General features: G+C 44.6%; 2 protein-coding genes across 6 annotated transcripts; both read left to right on the top strand.

Moving 5' to 3' along the window:
- The first annotated feature begins 296 nt into the window (after nucleotides 1–296).
- ccdc62 (coiled-coil domain containing 62) lies at nucleotides 297–6759 on the top strand. 2 transcript variants are annotated; one of them, XM_071537809.1, is made up of 13 exons: nucleotides 297–758; nucleotides 969–1009; nucleotides 1103–1246; nucleotides 1653–1845; nucleotides 1985–2151; nucleotides 2671–2772; nucleotides 2954–3125; nucleotides 3312–3413; nucleotides 3802–3890; nucleotides 4260–4360; nucleotides 5957–6116; nucleotides 6288–6467; nucleotides 6624–6759. In XM_071537809.1, the coding sequence occupies exons 1-13, from the start codon at nucleotides 671–673 to the stop codon at nucleotides 6699–6701; spliced, it is 1617 nt and encodes a 538-aa protein (XP_071393910.1). In that variant the 5' UTR covers nucleotides 297–670; the 3' UTR covers nucleotides 6702–6759. The 2 variants fall into 2 exon arrangements, with proteins under 2 accessions (XP_071393910.1, XP_071393909.1); XM_071537808.1 differs by having other exon boundaries at nucleotides 6255–6467.
- On the top strand, nucleotides 6720–16674 carry LOC139659508 (huntingtin-interacting protein 1-related protein-like). Of its 4 annotated transcripts, none has more exons than XM_071537805.1 (34): nucleotides 6720–7711; nucleotides 8175–8238; nucleotides 8496–8638; nucleotides 8920–8976; nucleotides 9140–9220; nucleotides 9327–9403; nucleotides 9515–9576; nucleotides 9731–9871; nucleotides 9959–10016; nucleotides 10104–10179; nucleotides 10294–10431; nucleotides 10538–10660; nucleotides 10745–10928; nucleotides 11027–11115; nucleotides 11259–11375; nucleotides 11517–11618; nucleotides 11738–11932; nucleotides 12125–12235; nucleotides 12326–12520; nucleotides 12609–12756; nucleotides 12862–12948; nucleotides 13059–13166; nucleotides 13280–13416; nucleotides 13541–13651; nucleotides 13795–13853; nucleotides 13943–13973; nucleotides 14070–14132; nucleotides 14518–14618; nucleotides 14794–14899; nucleotides 15000–15123; nucleotides 15222–15283; nucleotides 15421–15619; nucleotides 15728–16251; nucleotides 16374–16674. In XM_071537805.1, exons 1-34 carry the CDS (start codon nucleotides 7631–7633, stop codon nucleotides 16407–16409), a joined length of 3990 nt encoding a protein of 1329 aa, XP_071393906.1. In that variant the 5' UTR covers nucleotides 6720–7630; the 3' UTR covers nucleotides 16410–16674. The 4 variants fall into 4 exon arrangements, with proteins under 4 accessions (XP_071393906.1, XP_071393908.1, XP_071393907.1 ...); XM_071537807.1 differs by having other exon boundaries at nucleotides 6721–7711; nucleotides 15421–15638; nucleotides 15879–16251; XM_071537806.1 differs by having other exon boundaries at nucleotides 6721–7711; nucleotides 15421–15638; nucleotides 15861–16251.
- Nucleotides 16675–18388: the final 1714 nt, after the last annotated feature.

Below are 18388 nucleotides of genomic sequence, written 5' to 3'. Positions count from 1 at the left end.
TACTCTTATTTCTGCTTACTTGGACTACCCTCGGTTATACAATCTGGGCTGAGTATTTCAAGGTTGAGACAAAATGTACGGAAGTGAGAACATGTGGAATTCTTGAACACAGTGGTTACCATGGATTGTTTTGGGGCGAGGAGTCCTAGTTCGTCAGTTCTCTTTTTGCTCTGTTTCAATAAGAGTATTTTGAAAAAGCATTACGCGACCCCAAAGCTGGTCCTCAAATCGCCAATACGATCCTGGTGACGTAATCGACTTGTCCCTCTATTATTATTTTCCCTGTTTCACTCATTTGAACGTTAAAAAGTCAAACTATCCAGTTACTGGCTGTTTGAAACTTAGAGAGAACTTAACTTAGTTAACGATATTCAATGTTTATGCACTGTTATGCCATGGTTTGTTAGTTCGGCTATTTACTGCTAAATTACGTTATCAAACACTAGTCTAACGATTAGTTGGAAAGATAGGCTACTTAACGTTAACGTTAGCTTTGTTTGCTAACTGACTGGCATGCCCACTTGTTAAACGTTAGCCAAAGATGCCCACTCGCCCAACAGTGATGAAAGTAACTTAACCCAGAAGTGTATTATCAAGCCGGAGCTTGCTAGCGACATACCAACGTAAATTGTAGGAGTTGGAGTTACATAATCGATATGAGTGACTTGTGATGGACGAAGGGAGAAGAGCATGCCATTCAAATGGAAGAAAGTCATCAGCCTGTTCAGCATGGTCATCTGGTAAACATATAACACCAGGTTAGCAAAGTGTGGAGATAATTAACTTTGGTCCGTAGCAACTGTCCTTTTTGATACACCTAGGTAGATAATCCTTAAGAAATACATTCTCTAGCAGGTAGTAACAAAAATTTAGACCTGGCAATAGGCCTAAAATTTCATGTTTTTTGGTACACCTAAGTTACCAGACACAGAGCTTAATGGTAAACAAATCCTCTGATATTGTTTTAGGTACTTCAGCTGAACCCAGGCACAGTACTCCAGTGAAAAAGGTTAGTGACTAGCAATGTAAATGCCTAATACTATAAATGCTTCATAGTCATGCATTCATAATGTCTTATGATATGAATAATGCAACTTTTCAGGAAAATGGTGGAGCTCCTCTGGATGCCAACCAAGTTTTCTTCCCATCTAACAGTGAAATGGACAGGATGGCAAGACAGTTGGCCAGAAGTACCCAACCCATCCCCACAGACTCCCCCTGCCCCCCTATCTTACAGGACAGTCAGGTGAGATATATACTCTCTTTGGTTCTCTCATTGCACAGCAATTAATTAATTAATTACATACAGTAGCTTTATTTAAGGAGGGCAGCTTTAGTACTCATCCCTTAAGTGCCAAATTGTCCTCAGTAGCTAGAACATGAACATGGTCTCCAAGATTAAAAAAAAATCAGTCCATCTCTGTATTAATTACTGGGGGAAAAAATACAATGATGTCACACAGCAAAATCAAATTGTTGTACAGAAATTGCGTTTTGGCTAGGTAATATGAAATATCATTAAATCCCTATAAATTGCTACCACCATAAATGGGTAATATTCTTTTCTCTTTTAGTTAATCTTTGTGAATTTGTGTGTCTGCTCTTTTTTTTGTGGCTGAATTGTCTTTTTCACCTTGGGTGTGTTTGAAAAGCTTTCAGTGAGTGATATGGAGGGTGCCACCATCCAGAAGCAGAGGAGGGAGCTGCAGCTGCTGATTGCTGAGTTGAAGGACAGGGACAGGGAGCTCAACACCATGGCTGCTTTCCACCACAGGCAGCTCCGGGCCTGGGAGCAAGACCGCCAGAAAGTGCTTACCTTGGAGCAGAGGTGTGCCCGTTTGGATGGTGAGGAGACAGAGGCCGCTAGGCTATTGATACTACAGTGAAGGTTTTGTTAAAAAAATGCAGGCAATCATGTAATTTCCTGTCAAATCATACAATCGTAAAGAATATCTTTTTTTTAATGTTTTTGTTATTTGCATAGACGAGCTGCAGAAGCGTAATGAGGTGATCAGAGTCTTGACTAAACGTGTCTGGTTGGTGGAAACCAGGGAGAAGGATGTCCAAAAGGAGCTCGGTGTAACCCAGCAGCAGCTTCATAAGCTTGGTCAGAAACAGCAGCACATCAGCCAAAAATGTCAAGACTTTGAGGTACTGGTGCAATATTAACACACATTTACACTCTATTAACCAAATACCTTGTTTACCTCATGTGCATAGTAGATGAATACAGAAGAACCAGGACAACTCACCAAGGATAATCCCATTTTAATGTCATTTTGAATTAATTTAAGATGTAAAACTATATTAAGTGCTGCTACTGTACATTGCACGGGAACAGTTTGATCAACAACACCCTGAAAATGTCATTGAACATTACATCCTAAAAAGTGTAGTAATCCTTACTGTAATTTTAGCAAAGGAATCAGCTCTTCATCAGAGGCTTCATTGTTCTACCTTTAATTTCTTTCTTGGTTATAATGAAAGGCTCACTGCTGTGGTTTTTGGCACTCAGTAATAATAATTTAAAAAAAAATATATATATATATATACATTTAATTTGAATGTAATCGGTACTACATTTGTTAGCCTTATTACATATAAAATCTGGTAAAGCAGGACTTCTCAATTTTTAAGTCAAGCATCTTGGTTGCTGTTGCTGTCCCTTAGGAGAAGAATCAGAGCCTCAACTCGACAGTCACGGCTCTGTCCTCTCAAGTCGGCTCTCTGCAGGTCAGGGAGGAGGAACTGAGTGCCATGCTCAAACTCAAGGTACACTTTTACAAGTTCAAGTTATTTCTTGGTAATAACCGTAATGTATTTTGTAAAATATGTTTATATGATAGCCTTATATCTATGTCGGTTACTGATAGGAACGGCATTGCGCACTGTACTATATATCTGTGTACAGTTGTGTGACATAATTGGCCGATGTGATTGTTTTCCCCATCAGGACAAAGATGTGACTGAGGCCAACGCTCATATTGTCGACCTCACAGGACACCAACGAGACCTGGAGACGTCGCTGAAGGAGAGTAGCTCACGGGAAAGCAGGCTCCTGAGAGAGCTGGAGGAAAATAAACGCCGCTACAGGGAGGCCAGGCACGAGAACACGCATCTTAAAGGTACATGCCAGGGTTAAGTGTTAAGTTTTATTAACGACTCCAGAAGACCTGTTTTATTCAATCATGTTACAGTCCCCTCGCTGATTTATTTTTCAATTTTAATATGGAACAAATAGACCCACAACATGCAGAGTTAACTAAAGAAGCAGGATGTAGGAGATTTACTATATCCTGTCCTGGTTACAGAGGAGCTGCAGCAGCAGGTAACACAAAGCAGCGCCCAGAGAGAGGAGATCATCCGTCTCAAACAGGAGCACCAGCTGCTGTGCAGGGATCTGGTCTTGTCAGGTACACCACACACTGCTGCAAGTCAACACAACATATTATTTTAAGCATTTACCAGTGATTGCAAACATAAAATGTAATTTACCCAGATAAAGCAGTCCAGCATTACCATTGTTAATGTACACAACTAAAGTGAAGTTGAGACAACATTCAGTTCAGCAGGAAGTATGTGGAGATAATGACCATGGTGTTCTGGGTATTCTGGGTATACAGTATATTCCCATTTCATTTCTTTAGGCGCCTTCTCTGGAGTTTGATCTATGCAATAACAGCTGGTTTAAGATACTGTTTCAACCAGCCTGTTAGGGCATTGCTCCTGTTAACAAGAAAAGCCAGTCCTACCTCACTTTGACACTGGGGAGTAATCATAACATTTGATTTTTCCTACCAGGGGAGGGAGACAGCTGGAAAGATGAGCTGCTGGCACTGGCTGGCTCCAAACAGGAACGCACACAGTCTGAGCTCAACTGTCTGCGACAGGTATATTTATATATATTGAGTAAAAACCAACTCTTCCCCAGTTTAACTACTGTGGCATTGCTGCAAAACAAAGAACAACCAAGAACAATGACACATCAACATAATTTAATAATAAAACGCCTCTCCAGATGTTATATCACAGGCTAGGGTTTACTTCTTTCCTCATTCCCCCTCTTCACAGTGTTACTGACGTCAGAGGTGCTATTCTGGTTTCACAGCATACCTTAGGGTTTTCTTGCAGTTTGTTCACCTTGGCTTTGTCGCTCTGGGTCACTACTGTCCAATACTTGTAAACTAGAGTTAATGGTTTTGGATAGTTTGATGTGTCTCAGATATTCTGAAATGTAAAATAATGCTGTATGTGTGCAGGTGTGCGAGAATCAGCAGAATGACCTCCAGCTGTTGCAGCTGAACCTAGAGAGCGCCCGGGAATCCCTGAGGGAGAAGACCAGTCCGGGATCACATGGCAGGTGAATAGCGAACAAGGAAGACGTGGCTGTAAAGAGTGAATGCACAATGAAGAGCATGCTTTTTTTTTTAACTTGATTATTCTGTTTTTGTGGCTGCAGAGAAGCCACTATGTTGGAGTCAGTGAACAGTCTGGGGACAGATAGAGAGGACCAGAGTCAGTGCAGCCAGGTTATGAGGTCAGAGTCCCAACTAAATGCCCCAAATCCCCTGGTTGCCATGCCAATAATGGAGAAACATGAACCAGATGAGAGAGAGGAGTATATATCTGGACTATCTTCTGAAGTCATTGATGACACCATGGCACCTTCTGAACTCACCTTGGACCCCACTACACTCACTCCCTCGGTCAGACTAGTGAAGGCCTACATGGACTGCCAGCAAACCACAGCACATCAAGCTTTTATGCACCCACTCCCCATATAATAGAGTTATTCAATTGGCAGGCCAAATTAAGTCATTTCAAAGCAACTAATAATAAAAAAAAAAGGATTTATCCCATAAAAATGTGTGTGCTTTGTGTAATTTTCCGGCAACAACAGAATAAGTTGTTCCTGTTTGTCCCAGCCTTTCGGTGCAAACAGCTGATGGGAGGAAGTATTCACAACCTACAGTCAACACGGACAAACTGTGGCAAGCTCTGTGTTCGCCCACTTTCTCTTGTCACTGGATAGCTAGCTTTCAGACCAAACCAGACTGGTCACCAAAATGTCGCTCTCTGCTCAAACAAATAAATCGACTATGACAACAGGCAATTTAACAGTGAGTGGACAGAGAAGTCTTTGTGCTTGTTGGCACAAAGCCAGCGTGTTTACTGTGCAGTTGGAGCATCTCTGTGACAAAAAAAGTATAACTTGAGTCACTTTTCAGGGTCTCAGGGTCAGGCAGAGAGACAAGAACTGTCAAAGAGGACTCCTTGAGTTACAAAATGTTGACGGCCATCCCTCCATTCATCAGGAAACATCAGGGCAAGCAGTGAAGTCACAGGATACAGAAACTGTGTTAGTGGCTAGCTATGAGAAAGATAGTGTAAACACAGAAAAGACAAGGCCATCCGCTTTTGAGACGGCTTGAGCAGAAGTGAACAGATGGGTAATATTTGCCGACAGAACAGTGTCACTGACACAGCTAGTTGTGCACAGAATGATGTGTGGAACAGACAGGACCCAGCTCTTTCACAATTAGCTGTGACTCGCTGTCTTACTGACACAACCAGTTATAATAGCAGCAGTGCAGTGCAGGGCAGACGAGGCCCAGGTGTGACCCAGTGTGCTGGTGGGGCTGAAAACCAGAGAGCCTGAGCGCAGGAGCATGGATGGCTGTGTTTAATGGAAGTCTAGAGGCCAAAGCCTCCGCCATACTGTTACTAGATATAAATCACAGAGCTCAGCAGGACCCCAGCTACACCTGGTAGGAAAAGACATACTGTAACCACTAACAATGCCATACTAACACTTGAATGTATAACTTAGTACACCTTCATACTACACATATTAAATGGACTTAGTGTCAATAGAATGAAACACCAAGATTTTAATCTTGTTGCATCTACAAGTGCAGAAAATATATGTGAGATATTTTCTCTGTTTGTCTCCTAGCCAGGATGATTTAAAATGTGGGTGCCTGGACAGCCTGTCACCTTTCTCACTCAGGGTGAGGAACTGTGGGACTGTAAGTGACATTGCTTCTCTGCCAGCGGCCAGTCTGAAAGGCACAGCCAGTGGCGACCTGGGAGTCTTCTCAGCAGCCTTCAAGGATGTAAGAGACTCTTAAAGAATAGATTACTGACAAGTCATAGATTGTCAAATGCTTCTTTTCTGATTACATCCAGATCAATTCATATTTTGTTACAGTTCACAAACTATTGCTGAGAGCCTTCTTTCCCTCTCTTGTCAGGGTGACCGTCCCGTCTCCGCTTGTTCTCTGCAGCGGCTGTTGGATGAGTCCAGGCAGGCGGTGGCCAGTTTGGAGCACGCCACGCTGAGACCCTTCAGCTGTTTGCAGGACAGCGACACTGCCGTCCGCCTCAACAGAAGCCAGGACAGCGGGGCCACTGAGCCCCTTCACTGCCACACCTGCCAGGCCTCGCCCCACCACCACACACACAAGGTAGACTCTCATCATGCTCCGTCTCTCAACCCTTTTCCTTTTCTTTCTCTTCATTTGCATTCGAGGGGTGTGGCAAAAAGGGCGTGAAATGTTAGGTTTAAAGTGTCCCTCCCTTTACAGACACAGACGTAACTGCTTTATTCTTTTTTCCACCAGGCCAGTGAAACTCCACCCAAAGCCCAATGCCCCGACACAGCACCAGTGAGCCATGCAGACAGCTTCACATTGACTTGAAGACACATTTTTGAAGAGAGAATTCCTGACTTCAGTATTTACCAATGTGACTGTTTAGCATTGGAGTCAGTGTTCATGTTGGTATTACTACAGTATAACACAAAAAATGAACTTCTAGTTTCAGTCAGACACTGAATCCTTCATAGCCAATGGTTGAATTCTACTGTCTCTCAGGAAAAGGACTTTTAATATGTAATATCACTCAGGCTGTCATGAAGTGTTGAATATTTTTATACTCAGAAGCTTATTTAACTTGGTGCCAGTTGCTTACTACATGGACTATATATTGTTTGTCAGTGCACCAGAGATGGACATGTTTTTCTAATCCTGCCCAAGAGTTTTAAAGGACACTTTGTCAAGTGTGGCTGAGATGTGAAACCAGTCCTACCGGGCTGTTGAGTGGCGCGTCCTTCTATTGTCATTCCAGTTTCACTGCCTTGCCTGATGCCTTGCCTGATGACTTGCCTGAGAAAATCGTGATTGATGTTAAAGTTTGTACTGCTTGTAACCTGGTAATCATCTAAATACTTTTTTCTTTTTTTTATAAAATATTTATGTACAAAACAACAGATTAAGTGTATTTCATCGTCAGACCATCGCAGACATTTGCGGAGTTATTTCCCAGTAGTTGGCAAGAGGTTGGTGCGCTTTTACGCACAGGAGAAACTGCGCTCTAGTCCAAGTGTCCCAGTTATTTTGCTACTATTAGATGTAACAGTTCGCTTTATTAACGGCATACGACGAGGGAAAAGTGAATTAAAGAGGAAACCAATTTGGAGACATGCGCGCGGCGCGCCTGACCCACCTATCTTATTAAAGAGGCGACGGCGCAGACAGGTAAACTCGGCCGGAGAACCACGGAGAAACGGACTGGGAGCGCTCTGGATCCATATATCGGACATTCAATTTGAGTGGATTATAACTGCAACATGAGTAAAGCGAAGACTAAAAGTGATAATAAGACTGAAAAGGCTTTGGCTGCGGAGAAAGAGCAGTTTGGCAAACAGCAGGTAAGTCATTTAGTCTGTTTTGGGGAAAGGTTGAGGGATGATGCCATGGCAAAAGTTTTTTTTTTTTTTTTTTATCTGGTAGGTTACTCTCGAAAAAAAAATCGGCTCATTGATGCCTCGTTTGAAGGGAAATTTGATATAGCTATTAGAATTAATGTACAGGCGTTACCAAAATGTCTCTTGTGAAGTGATAACCAGTAAAAGAAGAGCAAGAGAAATGTGTGTTAATTTTGAGCAATAGTAAATGCGTTCTGTGTGACTTATATGAGTTTAAACTTTAAAAAATGAAGTTCCAACATTTTTGCTTCCTTTTAAATATGTCCTCCTGGCTGAGTTTCAACCTTTTTTTTTTATCTAGTCTGTGTCTCTATGGCCAAGCAGCAGAATAATATCGACTTCCTCATTCAGCTGTTTCAAGATGTACCTCAAGATAATGTGATGGCTGTCCTCTCATTTCTTCCAGCTCCATAACATCAGCAAAACCGTCACCTCCAGTGAAACACCGCTGAAAGAGAAATATGTACGCAGTATCCTTTTTACCTATTGATTACCCCGTGGCTTGGGATAATGCAGCTTGGAGTATGACTTAGTAACAGATGAGTTTAAAAACCCCAAACATCTGATTTCATTGATTATTTTTTTCCCCACAAAGTATTTATGCAAACTTTACAGTGATCCCCATTTGTGGCCTACTGTGCCCTGCCGTGGGCCTGTTGGGTGTGTTTGCGTCTGCATGTGGTGTTTTAGTATTTTGGTCTCTTGAGTTTCCTTCACCACTGTGCCGATATCATCATGGGGACACATAAGGAGGGTGGAGCCACCACCTTCTGGTCCTACATCCTGAACCTGCCTCTGTCCAGCAACTCCATGGTCAGCTGGAAGTTCTGCAACCTGCTGCACAAATTGCTAAGGGACGGACACCCGAATGTAAGTTCAGCTTCTACACTGAGGTGAAGTGAATACTGGTATCGCCTCCATCTTCTCCATCTTCTTCTTTGTCTCTTCTGTTTTTCCCTTTCATTGCGCTCTCCCACCCTTTCCACCCCTTCCACTCGTGGTGTTGATGTCCCTGTGTTGGGGAAGAAATGGAAAAGCACCTTTTAAGCAACATTCCTACATGTTCACTTAATATGTAACCTTTGGCCCATATTTACACCTTAAGTGCCTGTGTCATCCAAAGCTCCTTGTCCCGTGTGTCTGATCTGCAGGCTGTTAGAGATTCCAACAGATACTGCCGCAATGTCAAAGATATGGGCGTTCTCTGGGTGAGTAATACGATGAAGCCACAACTTGTTGTTGTGAGAAATGCGCTCAAAATACTCAATACTTGAGACGAAACTACAACAATTTCCCACCAATCTTCCTACATTTATGTGACATCTAAGTGTGAGTGAATGACAGCTAGCATGTGTCTGATTTTCTTCCCAGGGAAATCTGCATGATCGATACGGTCACATCGTCGCCTTGTCTGCCAAATTCCTCTGCCTCAAAATGGAATTTCACACTAAGGTGAGATTGTTTAAATTGTTCTTTACGGTGATATAGGACGACCTCTACAATGTTAGTGATGTTAGGACATTATTAGGCAATGATAAATAAACGTTCTCCTCCACAGCACAAGACAATCCCCGGTAACCTGGAGGCCAGCGATGAGACTGTGGAGAGAGAGGCCGGAAGTGACATGAACAAAGTGTAAGTTTCTGCTTCTTACCCACAATCATGCACTCTTGCTGTTGAGCAACTACTACTGTTAAACATTACATTTGTGGATTAATGCATGAACCTTGTTTCAACATATTGCAGGTTAGATATGACGCAGGAACTGTTGGATTACATGGACGCCGGCCTGAAGATGGCTGAGACAGGTTAGTCCATCCGCTGATGTCTCTCTTTGCACTGTTCAGGTTTCATTGTTGTTAATCCTTAACATAGACATCTCCTAATTATTGCTAATATTCTGTATCGAGTAATGTTATCAAGTAAATTTGTCTTTATTATCGTGTTTGTTCTTGCTGAAAGTGCTGCGTCAGCTGGACACCAACGGGGCCAAATCTACTACTCCGGCTGGACAGTGCCGCCTGGCGCCTCTGATACCCCTCATACTGGACTGCAGCTATCTCTATCACTTCTCTGTCAAATTGATGTTCAAACTTCACAGCCGTGAGTCTCACACACACACACACATGCACACGTACTCAAGTTTGTCTTCAATCAAACCCTACATCGATCATATCCTTTGCTTTGTAGGTATTTCAGCAGATGCTCTTCTTGGACATCGGGAGCGGTTCCGTGATCTGTTCACCAGGTACGTTATCATTTATCAAACACAGACTCTTACTCTTATATCCCTCGTGGATCAGATAACTGTTAGTGACAACTGTCTGCTCTTCAGTCTCACACAGTTCTTTGACAGAGCCAGAGAAATGGAGTTCTTCAAAAGTGTCATCCTGATCCCAGATCTACCAGATGTAAGTAATCGGTTGTGCGTTTCCACATACAAGTACATACACGTCTGTGTTGTATGCGCATGCGTGTGTATTCCCATTGTGCATAACTGTATTTTGTTTGTCGAATACCCTCAGTCTCCTCCGAACTTCCTCCGTGCCGCTGCCCTGGCTGAGTATAAAAAGCCGGTGGTAGTTATGCCCAATGAGGAGCATCATGAGGAAGAGGAGGTGGAGCCACAGCCAGAGCACAGGGAAGCCCCACAGATGCCACAGGTACTGTAAGACCTAAATCAATAGACAAATCACTTCTCATATGTGCTGTTAGTGTTTTCCACTTCTTCGTCTGGCATCATGGAAAATGGTTTTTGTGTTGTGGCAGTACTACCTGCTCAGCCAAATGGGAGTACCAGATGTTGGGGTGGAGCAGAGGGAGACGGAGACCGACAGTCTGAGGAGGGAGCTGGAGGTGCTCAAACCAGAGCTGCACCTCATCAAGACTGAGGTAAGTCTGGGTTTGTGTCTGTGTGTGTGTATTATATACCATCGTTTGAAACATTGATAACTCCCCTGTTCCACCTAATCGCAGGCTCAGAGGTGTGTGACCGAGTTGAAGTCTCAAGTGAACCATCTGGAAGCGGAGCTGGAGGAGCAGCGCACTCACAAGCAGATGGCTTTGGTGGACAACGAACACCTGCGGATGGAAGTAGAGGCTTTACGGTGTGCCACTGTTGCCAATGCAGGGGCGCAGGTTGGATACAAGGAGGCAGATAGTGAGTACACACTTTTGCTTGTGTCTGAAATAGGGACCCCAAGGTAGTTGAGCTGTATTATTTCAGTGTTTCCTATTTATCTTCTCTTCTCAACACAGGTAGAGCTCAGGCAGCAGAGCTTCGTTTTTCTCAACTCAAAGAGAGACACGCGGAGCTGGTTACCAGCCATGCTGACCTAATGAAGAAGGTGCAGTTGCCCTTATCGTAAATATGTGTCTGGCTGTCCATACATGTGCCTGTTCATCTGTTGCTTCTTGCTCACTGTCTGATAAGGCGTTTGTTACTTACTCTGAATTGTGGATGTGTTGTTGTTTGTGTTTACGTGTGCAGAATGCAGACACAGTGAAGATTCTCACCAATTCAAAACAAGACCAAGACGATCTGCTGAGGGCCAGACAGCAGCTAGCTAACGAGCTGGACCATCTCAGACAGGAGAACAGAATCAAGGTGGGGACTCCTTAACCTTTGACCCTAAACCGCGGCAGACAGTACAACTAATAAAGAACAACTCCTATTACATCAACCTTTCAACCATAATCTGACGAAAACTATCCTGAATATTGACTAGATGTCTCCTCTCCTGATTAGATGGATCAGCGGCAGCAGGAGATTGACCGGCTAAACAGAGAGTTACTTGACCAAAGAGCAGAGCTGGCTCATATTCACAATGCTCTGGGAAATAAAGAGATGGTAAGACTGATGGAAATAGGGATGTAAAACTTAAAATACACACACACTTTTTTTAACGAGTAAATCTGTCTCATTCAATCGCCCTATCGCCACGTTTATCTTTCTTTCATCGTCTTCAGGAGGGATCCCAGCTGAGCAGCACCCTGGCAGGGCTGCAGGCGGAGAGGGACGTCCTGCTGCGCTCTGCCATGGAGAAGGAAGCAGAGCTTTCCTCGCTGAGACAACAGGCCCAGCACCAGCAGGGCTCTCTGGACCTGGAGAGGGACAGGAACAACAGAGAGCTGGAGGCCTTGAGGGCTCAGCTCCAGCAACAGGTATGAACCGATGACAGAGAATCAAACCGCTCCTAGGAAATATGCACATAAAGCCCCTCTGAGGGCTCTCCTGATGGTCTGAAGGCACCCAGAACTCTTTATCTTCCAAATTCACTTAGAAGAATTCCCTCCTGCACAATAAAACTTCCACCGGTCTCACATTTACTTGCATATGATGTCTGTGTTTTACAGCTCGCCATCAACGCAGAGCAGAAGTTAGAGATTGACAGACTGAGGCGAGAGCTGGACCTGGCTCGAGCGGAAGTGACACGTGCAAACAGCGCCCTGCAAAGCAAAGAAATGGTAGGAACGTTAATTTCTGATCCTTTATTCTTACGTAGTCCACGATGCCTCTTGAGATAAACCACTGGTTATAATGCTCTATATGTCCAGGCGGGGTCCCAGCTGAACAGCACGCTGACAGGGCTGCAGGCAGAGAGGGACGGGTTGCTGCGCTCTGTGAGGGAGCAGGAGGCGGAGCTAAACTCCCTCAGGCAGCAAGCACACCACCAGCAGAGCTCCCTGGACCAGGAGAGGCAGAGGAGCAGCAGAGAACTGGGAAGCTTGCAGGCCCAACTGCAGCAACAGGTACGCGTGGCTGTGCGGTGGGAAGCTGTTGTGAATTTCATGAACATCTTCAGGTGCCGAGCTGATGAGTTTGCGCGTGTCACCGCAGGCCTGTCGTGAAGGCGAGCTGACCCAGAAGCTGCAGGAGGAGCAGTTCTGTCTGCTGCAGTGTGCAGTGGTGGAGGCTGAGGGCATCATACTGGACGCCGTGGCCAAACTGGATGACCCCATACATGTCCGCTGCACCAGCTCACCTGGTAAATCTGTCTTTCATTCATTCATTCATTCATTCATTCAAGTAGGTTGTTCAGTTGTCTCACCAGCTGCTTTTCCACTCCACTTTTTCTCCCACTACCATTCAGATTACTTGGTGAACCGAGCTGAGGTCACTCTGGGCTCCATAGACAAAATGCAGCAGAGCCATTTGGTCTACCTGGGAAACATGAATGGTGTGTAGTCAGTTGTGTGTTTTCAGATGAGTGTGTGTGTGTTTGAGCTCCAAAGAAAGCTTTTAACTGAAGTGATTTGAGCGTATATGATCCTCTCCTATTCTTTCTAGATGCTAGTGGTTTGTTGAGAGCAGTAACGCAGTTCTCCCATCTTGCTGCTGACACTATTGTCAACGGAGCAGCAACCTCACACTCTGCTCCCACTGACCAGGCTGACCGTAAGACACACACACGCACACACACACACATTGATTGCCATTATGAAGCACATACACTATATGCACAATACACAAACAATATGCACTCCATCCTGTCTCTTGGTGTGCTCTAGGTTTGAGTGACAGCTGTCGGGATTGTGCGACCCACTGTCTGCAGTTCCTGAAGGAGTTGAAGCTCCAAGCCACCCTGCCGAGAGCCGACCCGTCTGCCACACGCTACACTGTTCAGCGCATCCTCACCTTGGGACAGGTTTGGGGGAAACCAGATTTTTATGTCCAGATCAAAAAGACTTCCCAATACTTGCTCCACTACCTGTTTGACAGAACAAACTATGACACATACTTCAAATGTATTCATCTTGTTTCTTGTTAAGGAGCTGCGTCCAAAAGGGCAGGATGTGCCAAAGGAGGTGCTGGGACACATGGTGGATAACGAGATGATCGCTACATCTACTGCTATTGAGGAGGCTGTGCTGCGCATGGATGTAAGGACACATGCTCACACATAATGACAGATAAACCCACACACACTGCATGCACATGCACACACACACACACACACACACACACACACAATATGGTGAAACCACCGTTTCTCACCGCTGTTTCAATCTCTTCTTTTTCTCAGGAGATACTGAATCAGGCAAGGAGAGACACATCTGGCATTAAGCTGGAGGTCAACCAGAGGTAAGTAAACTATATTGTCTGAAATGTATGCTTTTTAGCTTCTTTTCTCCATTCTTTCTTCTTCTTCACTTTGTTCTTTTTCATCACAGCATCCTCGGATCCTGTTCAGACCTGATGAAGGTAAGAAGTCTCCGTGTTTTCAAATAATTTTCTGTGAACTCAGGTTGAGATTCAGATTCACCCATAAGCTATTCTATTTGTATTTCTCCTCTCCAGGCCATTCATATGCTGGTGACAGCTGCTACTGACTTGCAGAAAGACATCGTGGAAGGAGGCAGGGTGAGTTCACAATCAAAGTTCAGGAGAGATTTGAATTTTCTACTGATCTACTTTCCCAAAAGTGTACACTTTTATGCACAGCTCTCAAAACCAATTTCCCCCCCCAGTCTCTTCTCTTAGTTATACAAAATATGGTGCAGTAGGGATGTTTCAGCACAAACTTGATCCGTGAATGATGGATCACCTCACTTTGCGTCACAGCTGAAGATGTCACACAAGCATTGTCTTTTCTATTACATACTCATCTCACACTCGTTCCAGTGTGAATTTGTAGAATCTCAATCTAGTGAACCCGCCCTTGAACAAGGATCAGCGGTCACAGATGTGTCTCTCCTTGCCTGTCACAGGAAGATGCATTAAAGGGACGCTCTTTTCCTCTCCCTAGGGGGCAGCATCTGTACAAGAATTTTATGCCAAAAACTCCCGCTGGACAGAGGGATTAATCTCTGCCTCTAAGGCTGTAGGATGGGGGGCCACGCAGATGCTGTGAGTAACACAAACCATCGACTCAAAATGAAAAACACTGACAATTCAGACTAAGACATTATTAGTCATGTATTACATATTATACCTGTATTATTACTACAATGTAATGCAATAGCACCAAAAATCAGCCTGAGGAAGTTATGGTTGGACTGTATGTATGTCTCCATGCTGTCAGAGATTCTGCTGACCGGGTCGTGGCTGACAGCGGTAAATACGAGGAGCTCATCGTCTGTTCGCATGAGATCGCTGCTAGCACCGCCCAGCTCGTCGCCGCCTCCAAGGTACGGACTCGAGTCAAAAACGCCCTCTATGATCCGACCACCCGCTCAGTCTGGTGCCCCGTTAACATTCTGCATTATGTGTTGTCGTGTTTTTCCCCAGGTGAAGGCTGACCGTAATAACAAGAAGCTGCACACGCTGCAGCAGGCCTCGCGACACGTGAACGACATGGCTGCTGTAGTCGTCACCTCCACCAAGCATGGCCAGCAGCAGATCACTGACCGAGGTGAGAGAGGGAGCTAAGAAGTATGTCAGTACATGTTAAGGGCCTTGTAATTCCACTAAGTGCTGATTCCATGTGGTTTGTTGTTGTTATCTTCACAGGCGCAATGGACTTCTCTGGTATGTCTCGGATCAAGCTGAAGAAAGAGGAGATGGAGGCTCAGGTAAAGCTTTTTTAATGTCCCACCGTTTATCTCAGATGTCCTCTTCTGTGTATTATGTATTGCTAGCCAAGTAGGTAATTGACAAAAGCGGAGGTCGCGTATGTAGCGTGTGTGTTTTTGCTTCCTCAAAATCCCAGGTGAAGGTGCTGGAACTGGAGAACCAGCTGGACCAGGAGCGGGTCCGCCTGGGGGAGCTCAGGAAGAGGCACTACGAGCTCGGAGGCCCCGGGACCCCCGCCGAGGAGGACGGAGCCGATAGCTTCCCGCCACCGCCGCCGCCCACTTTGCTGGACTCCACCCCAGTACCCCAGTCCTACTCACAAACACAGCCGTACCTGAACACTCAGAGCTTCACATCGAGCAATCCTTTCCTACCACCTCAAACTCAGTATTTCTCGCTGCCCCAATCTTCTACACCAACACAGACCTACTCACAGGCCCAGTCCTACACACCTTCTCAGTCCTACACACCTTCTCAATCCAACACAACATCCCAGTCCTACACCCCTTCTCAGTCCTACACACCTTCTCAATCCAACACAACATCCCAGTCCTACACACCTTCTCAATCCAACACAACATCCCAGTCCTACACACCTTCTCAGTCCTACACACCTTCTCAGTCCTACACACCTCAATCCAACACAACATCCCAGTCCTACACACCATCCCAGTCCTACACACCTTCTCAGTCCTACACCCCATCTCAATCCTACACACCCTCTCAATCCTACACACCATCCCAGTCCTACGCCCCAACTCAGCCTTATACAGTGAACCAAACCCAAAATTACCTAAAACCTCAGTCCTATTCACAACCCTCGTCACAAACATCTCCCAACCTCTCCCGATCCCACCCGGCCTCTCAGCCCCAGACAGTCCTGCAGGACAATCCGGAGCTCAACAAACCAGCCACTGCAAGGAGAAACAATATCTTTGCCAAATCTGGAAACCTGCTGAAGAATGCGGTAAGTGCTGAACCCCATCTGCTAAATTAGGACATTCAGCACATATGCTTAATAGTTAGAGGTTCACAGGAGTGGATGGTATATATGTGATATACTGTATGTCTTTTTTTGTTCAATTGCAGTTCAGACGAAATGAAGCTGGAACAGGAGAATCGTGAATCCTGACTGGAAGAGAAGAATCTGACAAAATACCTTCTATTTTACTGTTGCAATCAATGAAAATATAAATATCCTTACATGTGTTTTAAAAATTGCTGATTTAATTACATTTTTATCTCTTCTGCTGTGTAATAGCCATGGGAGTTTAAAAGCAGAATATGTAATTAAATTGGTTCAATGTATTTTTGTAATCACACTTTGCCAACCTTTATTCTGTTACTAATGATTGCTGTTGTCTATAAGAACTGATTTATTAAAAATAATTATGAAATGTGTTCATCCTCATCTGAGGCAGATGATTCCAGTACTTTTTACTGATTGATCTTATTTATTCTCTGAAAGTCCTACTTTATTGTCCTTAGCATAGAGGCTCTATAATATGTACCAAAACTGTCAAAAGTCATAATTTAATCAGCCTTTCTCCACTGTCACATCAGGTTTAGTATTGGATTATATACATTTATAATTATATGTATGAAATCTGGCCAAAAGAATTATCAAATTTATCAAGTAGAATATGATTGATGTTATTCAATCAGTAGTTTAATACAATAGTTTAATAAATGTTTAATACCATAAGGAGAAATAATTATACACAATAGATATAAAACAGTTTCAGCTACTGAATCACAGGATGAACATTTAGCATTAAGCCCGTCCTTTAGTTTTATTAAACAGTAATTAGCAGGGTAGCACTTGTGGCTTGTGCGAAACTGAGTCTGTCTAACCTCATCATTGTAGCTCTTTTTCAGCCCATGTACATGATGTACATCCCATCCTCACAGCGACCTCATCTGTCTGTTATTCCTGTCATGCGCAATACAAACTGCAATCTCACCACAGCCTGCCGTCGGGACGGAGAAGAGCTGCGTCAAGCGAGATAGACAGATAGAAAAATACCGGAAATTGGGTGGCATTGCCTTCAAAATAAAAGCGTAAAACAGGCTTCCAAGTTGTAAGTTATCATCATACTATAAAGCAAGGAATCTCTGTCTGTGTGTCCTTCGCATATCTCGAGAACCGTTCGTCCGATCTACTTCACTGTTGACGGGTGTATTGCTGGAGACCCAAGGACGTGCAGTGTCGGATTGGACGTGACACGTTCAATATTAATAAACTTTGAATAAACAAGTGAACAGCGCTCTGAGCAGCAGCGGGCGGGGTGAACAGAGCGGGGCGGGGCGAACAGCGCTCTGTGCAGCAGCGGGCGGGGCGAACAGAGCGGGGCGGGGCGAACAGCGCTCTGTGCAGCAGCGGGCGGGGCGAACAGAGCGGGGCAGGGCGAACAGTGCTCTGTGCAGCAGTGGGCGGGGCGAACAGAGCGGGGCGGGGCGAACAGCGCTCTGTGCAGCAGCAGGGCTCAAAGCAAGCGACTGGAAGCGCAGTGTTGAGTGTGAAGCTATTTGGATGAGTGGTTCTCGAGAAAGCTGCAAGCAGCAATACCGGAGGCCAAGCAATCGGCCCGTTCCGAACAGGCATGTTTTGAACGGGCACTGCACTAGTGTGAGCAATTCTTGCAAGTCTTGAGCAACTCAGTCAGTGGCCTCCCATGTACCACGGAGGGTCAAGAGTCTGCAGGGTTTCATTCCTACCAAACATCACAGCAGCTGATTTCACTGATTACCTTCAACCAGAGAGGAGGAGCTGATCAGTGAATTCAGATGCTGTGATTTTGGGTGGAAAGAAAAGCTGCAGACTCTTCCATGGCTGGAGACCACTGCCTTGAGCTATGGCAAAGCCCCTGCATCTAATAGGCTAACATTTGCTTTGTGTGGGCAAGTGGAGCTGACAATATCTTATTATTATTTGGTCAATGTGATTAATTATTATTGCTCTTTGCTTGGTTTTTGCCTTCCATAAAATCTATAAGATCAAATCTGGTCTCCCCTAGACAAAAGTATGGCAAGTTTCCCATAACTTTGACATGGACTGTAGTATGCACACATTCACAAAAATGTATTTGCTGGGTGCTTGACTG

Source organism: Centroberyx affinis, unplaced genomic scaffold, assembly GCF_046629955.1.
Source record: "Centroberyx affinis isolate AG114_WGS23_722 - 3 ecotype Tasmania unplaced genomic scaffold, CSIRO-AGI_Caff_v1 ptg003129l_1, whole genome shotgun sequence".
Lineage (NCBI taxonomy): Eukaryota > Metazoa > Chordata > Actinopteri > Beryciformes > Berycidae > Centroberyx > Centroberyx affinis.
The sequence above is the reverse complement of the archived record's forward strand: the minus strand, read 5'-3'. Positions and strand labels throughout refer to the sequence as shown.

Excerpts from the sequence above, each read along its gene's own strand:
- ccdc62 (XM_071537808.1), top strand. The coding sequence starts at position 671 with ATGGACGAAGGGAGAAGAGCATGCCATTCAAATGGAAGAAAGTCATCA. Across the intron at positions 3,126-3,311 it reads CGAGAACACGCATCTTAAAG|AGGAGCTGCAGCAGCAGGTA; the intron begins GTACATGCCAGG and ends TCCTGGTTACAG. Across the intron at positions 4,361-5,956 it reads AGTCCGGGATCACATGGCAG|CCAGGATGATTTAAAATGTG; the intron begins GTGAATAGCGAA and ends TTTGTCTCCTAG.
- LOC139659508 (XM_071537804.1), top strand. The coding sequence starts at position 7,631 with ATGAGTAAAGCGAAGACTAAAAGTGATAATAAGACTGAAAAGGCTTTG. Across the intron at positions 8,977-9,139 it reads AAGATATGGGCGTTCTCTGG|GGAAATCTGCATGATCGATA; the intron begins GTGAGTAATACG and ends TTTTCTTCCCAG. Across the intron at positions 14,900-14,999 it reads AGCTCGTCGCCGCCTCCAAG|GTGAAGGCTGACCGTAATAA; the intron begins GTACGGACTCGA and ends GTTTTTCCCCAG.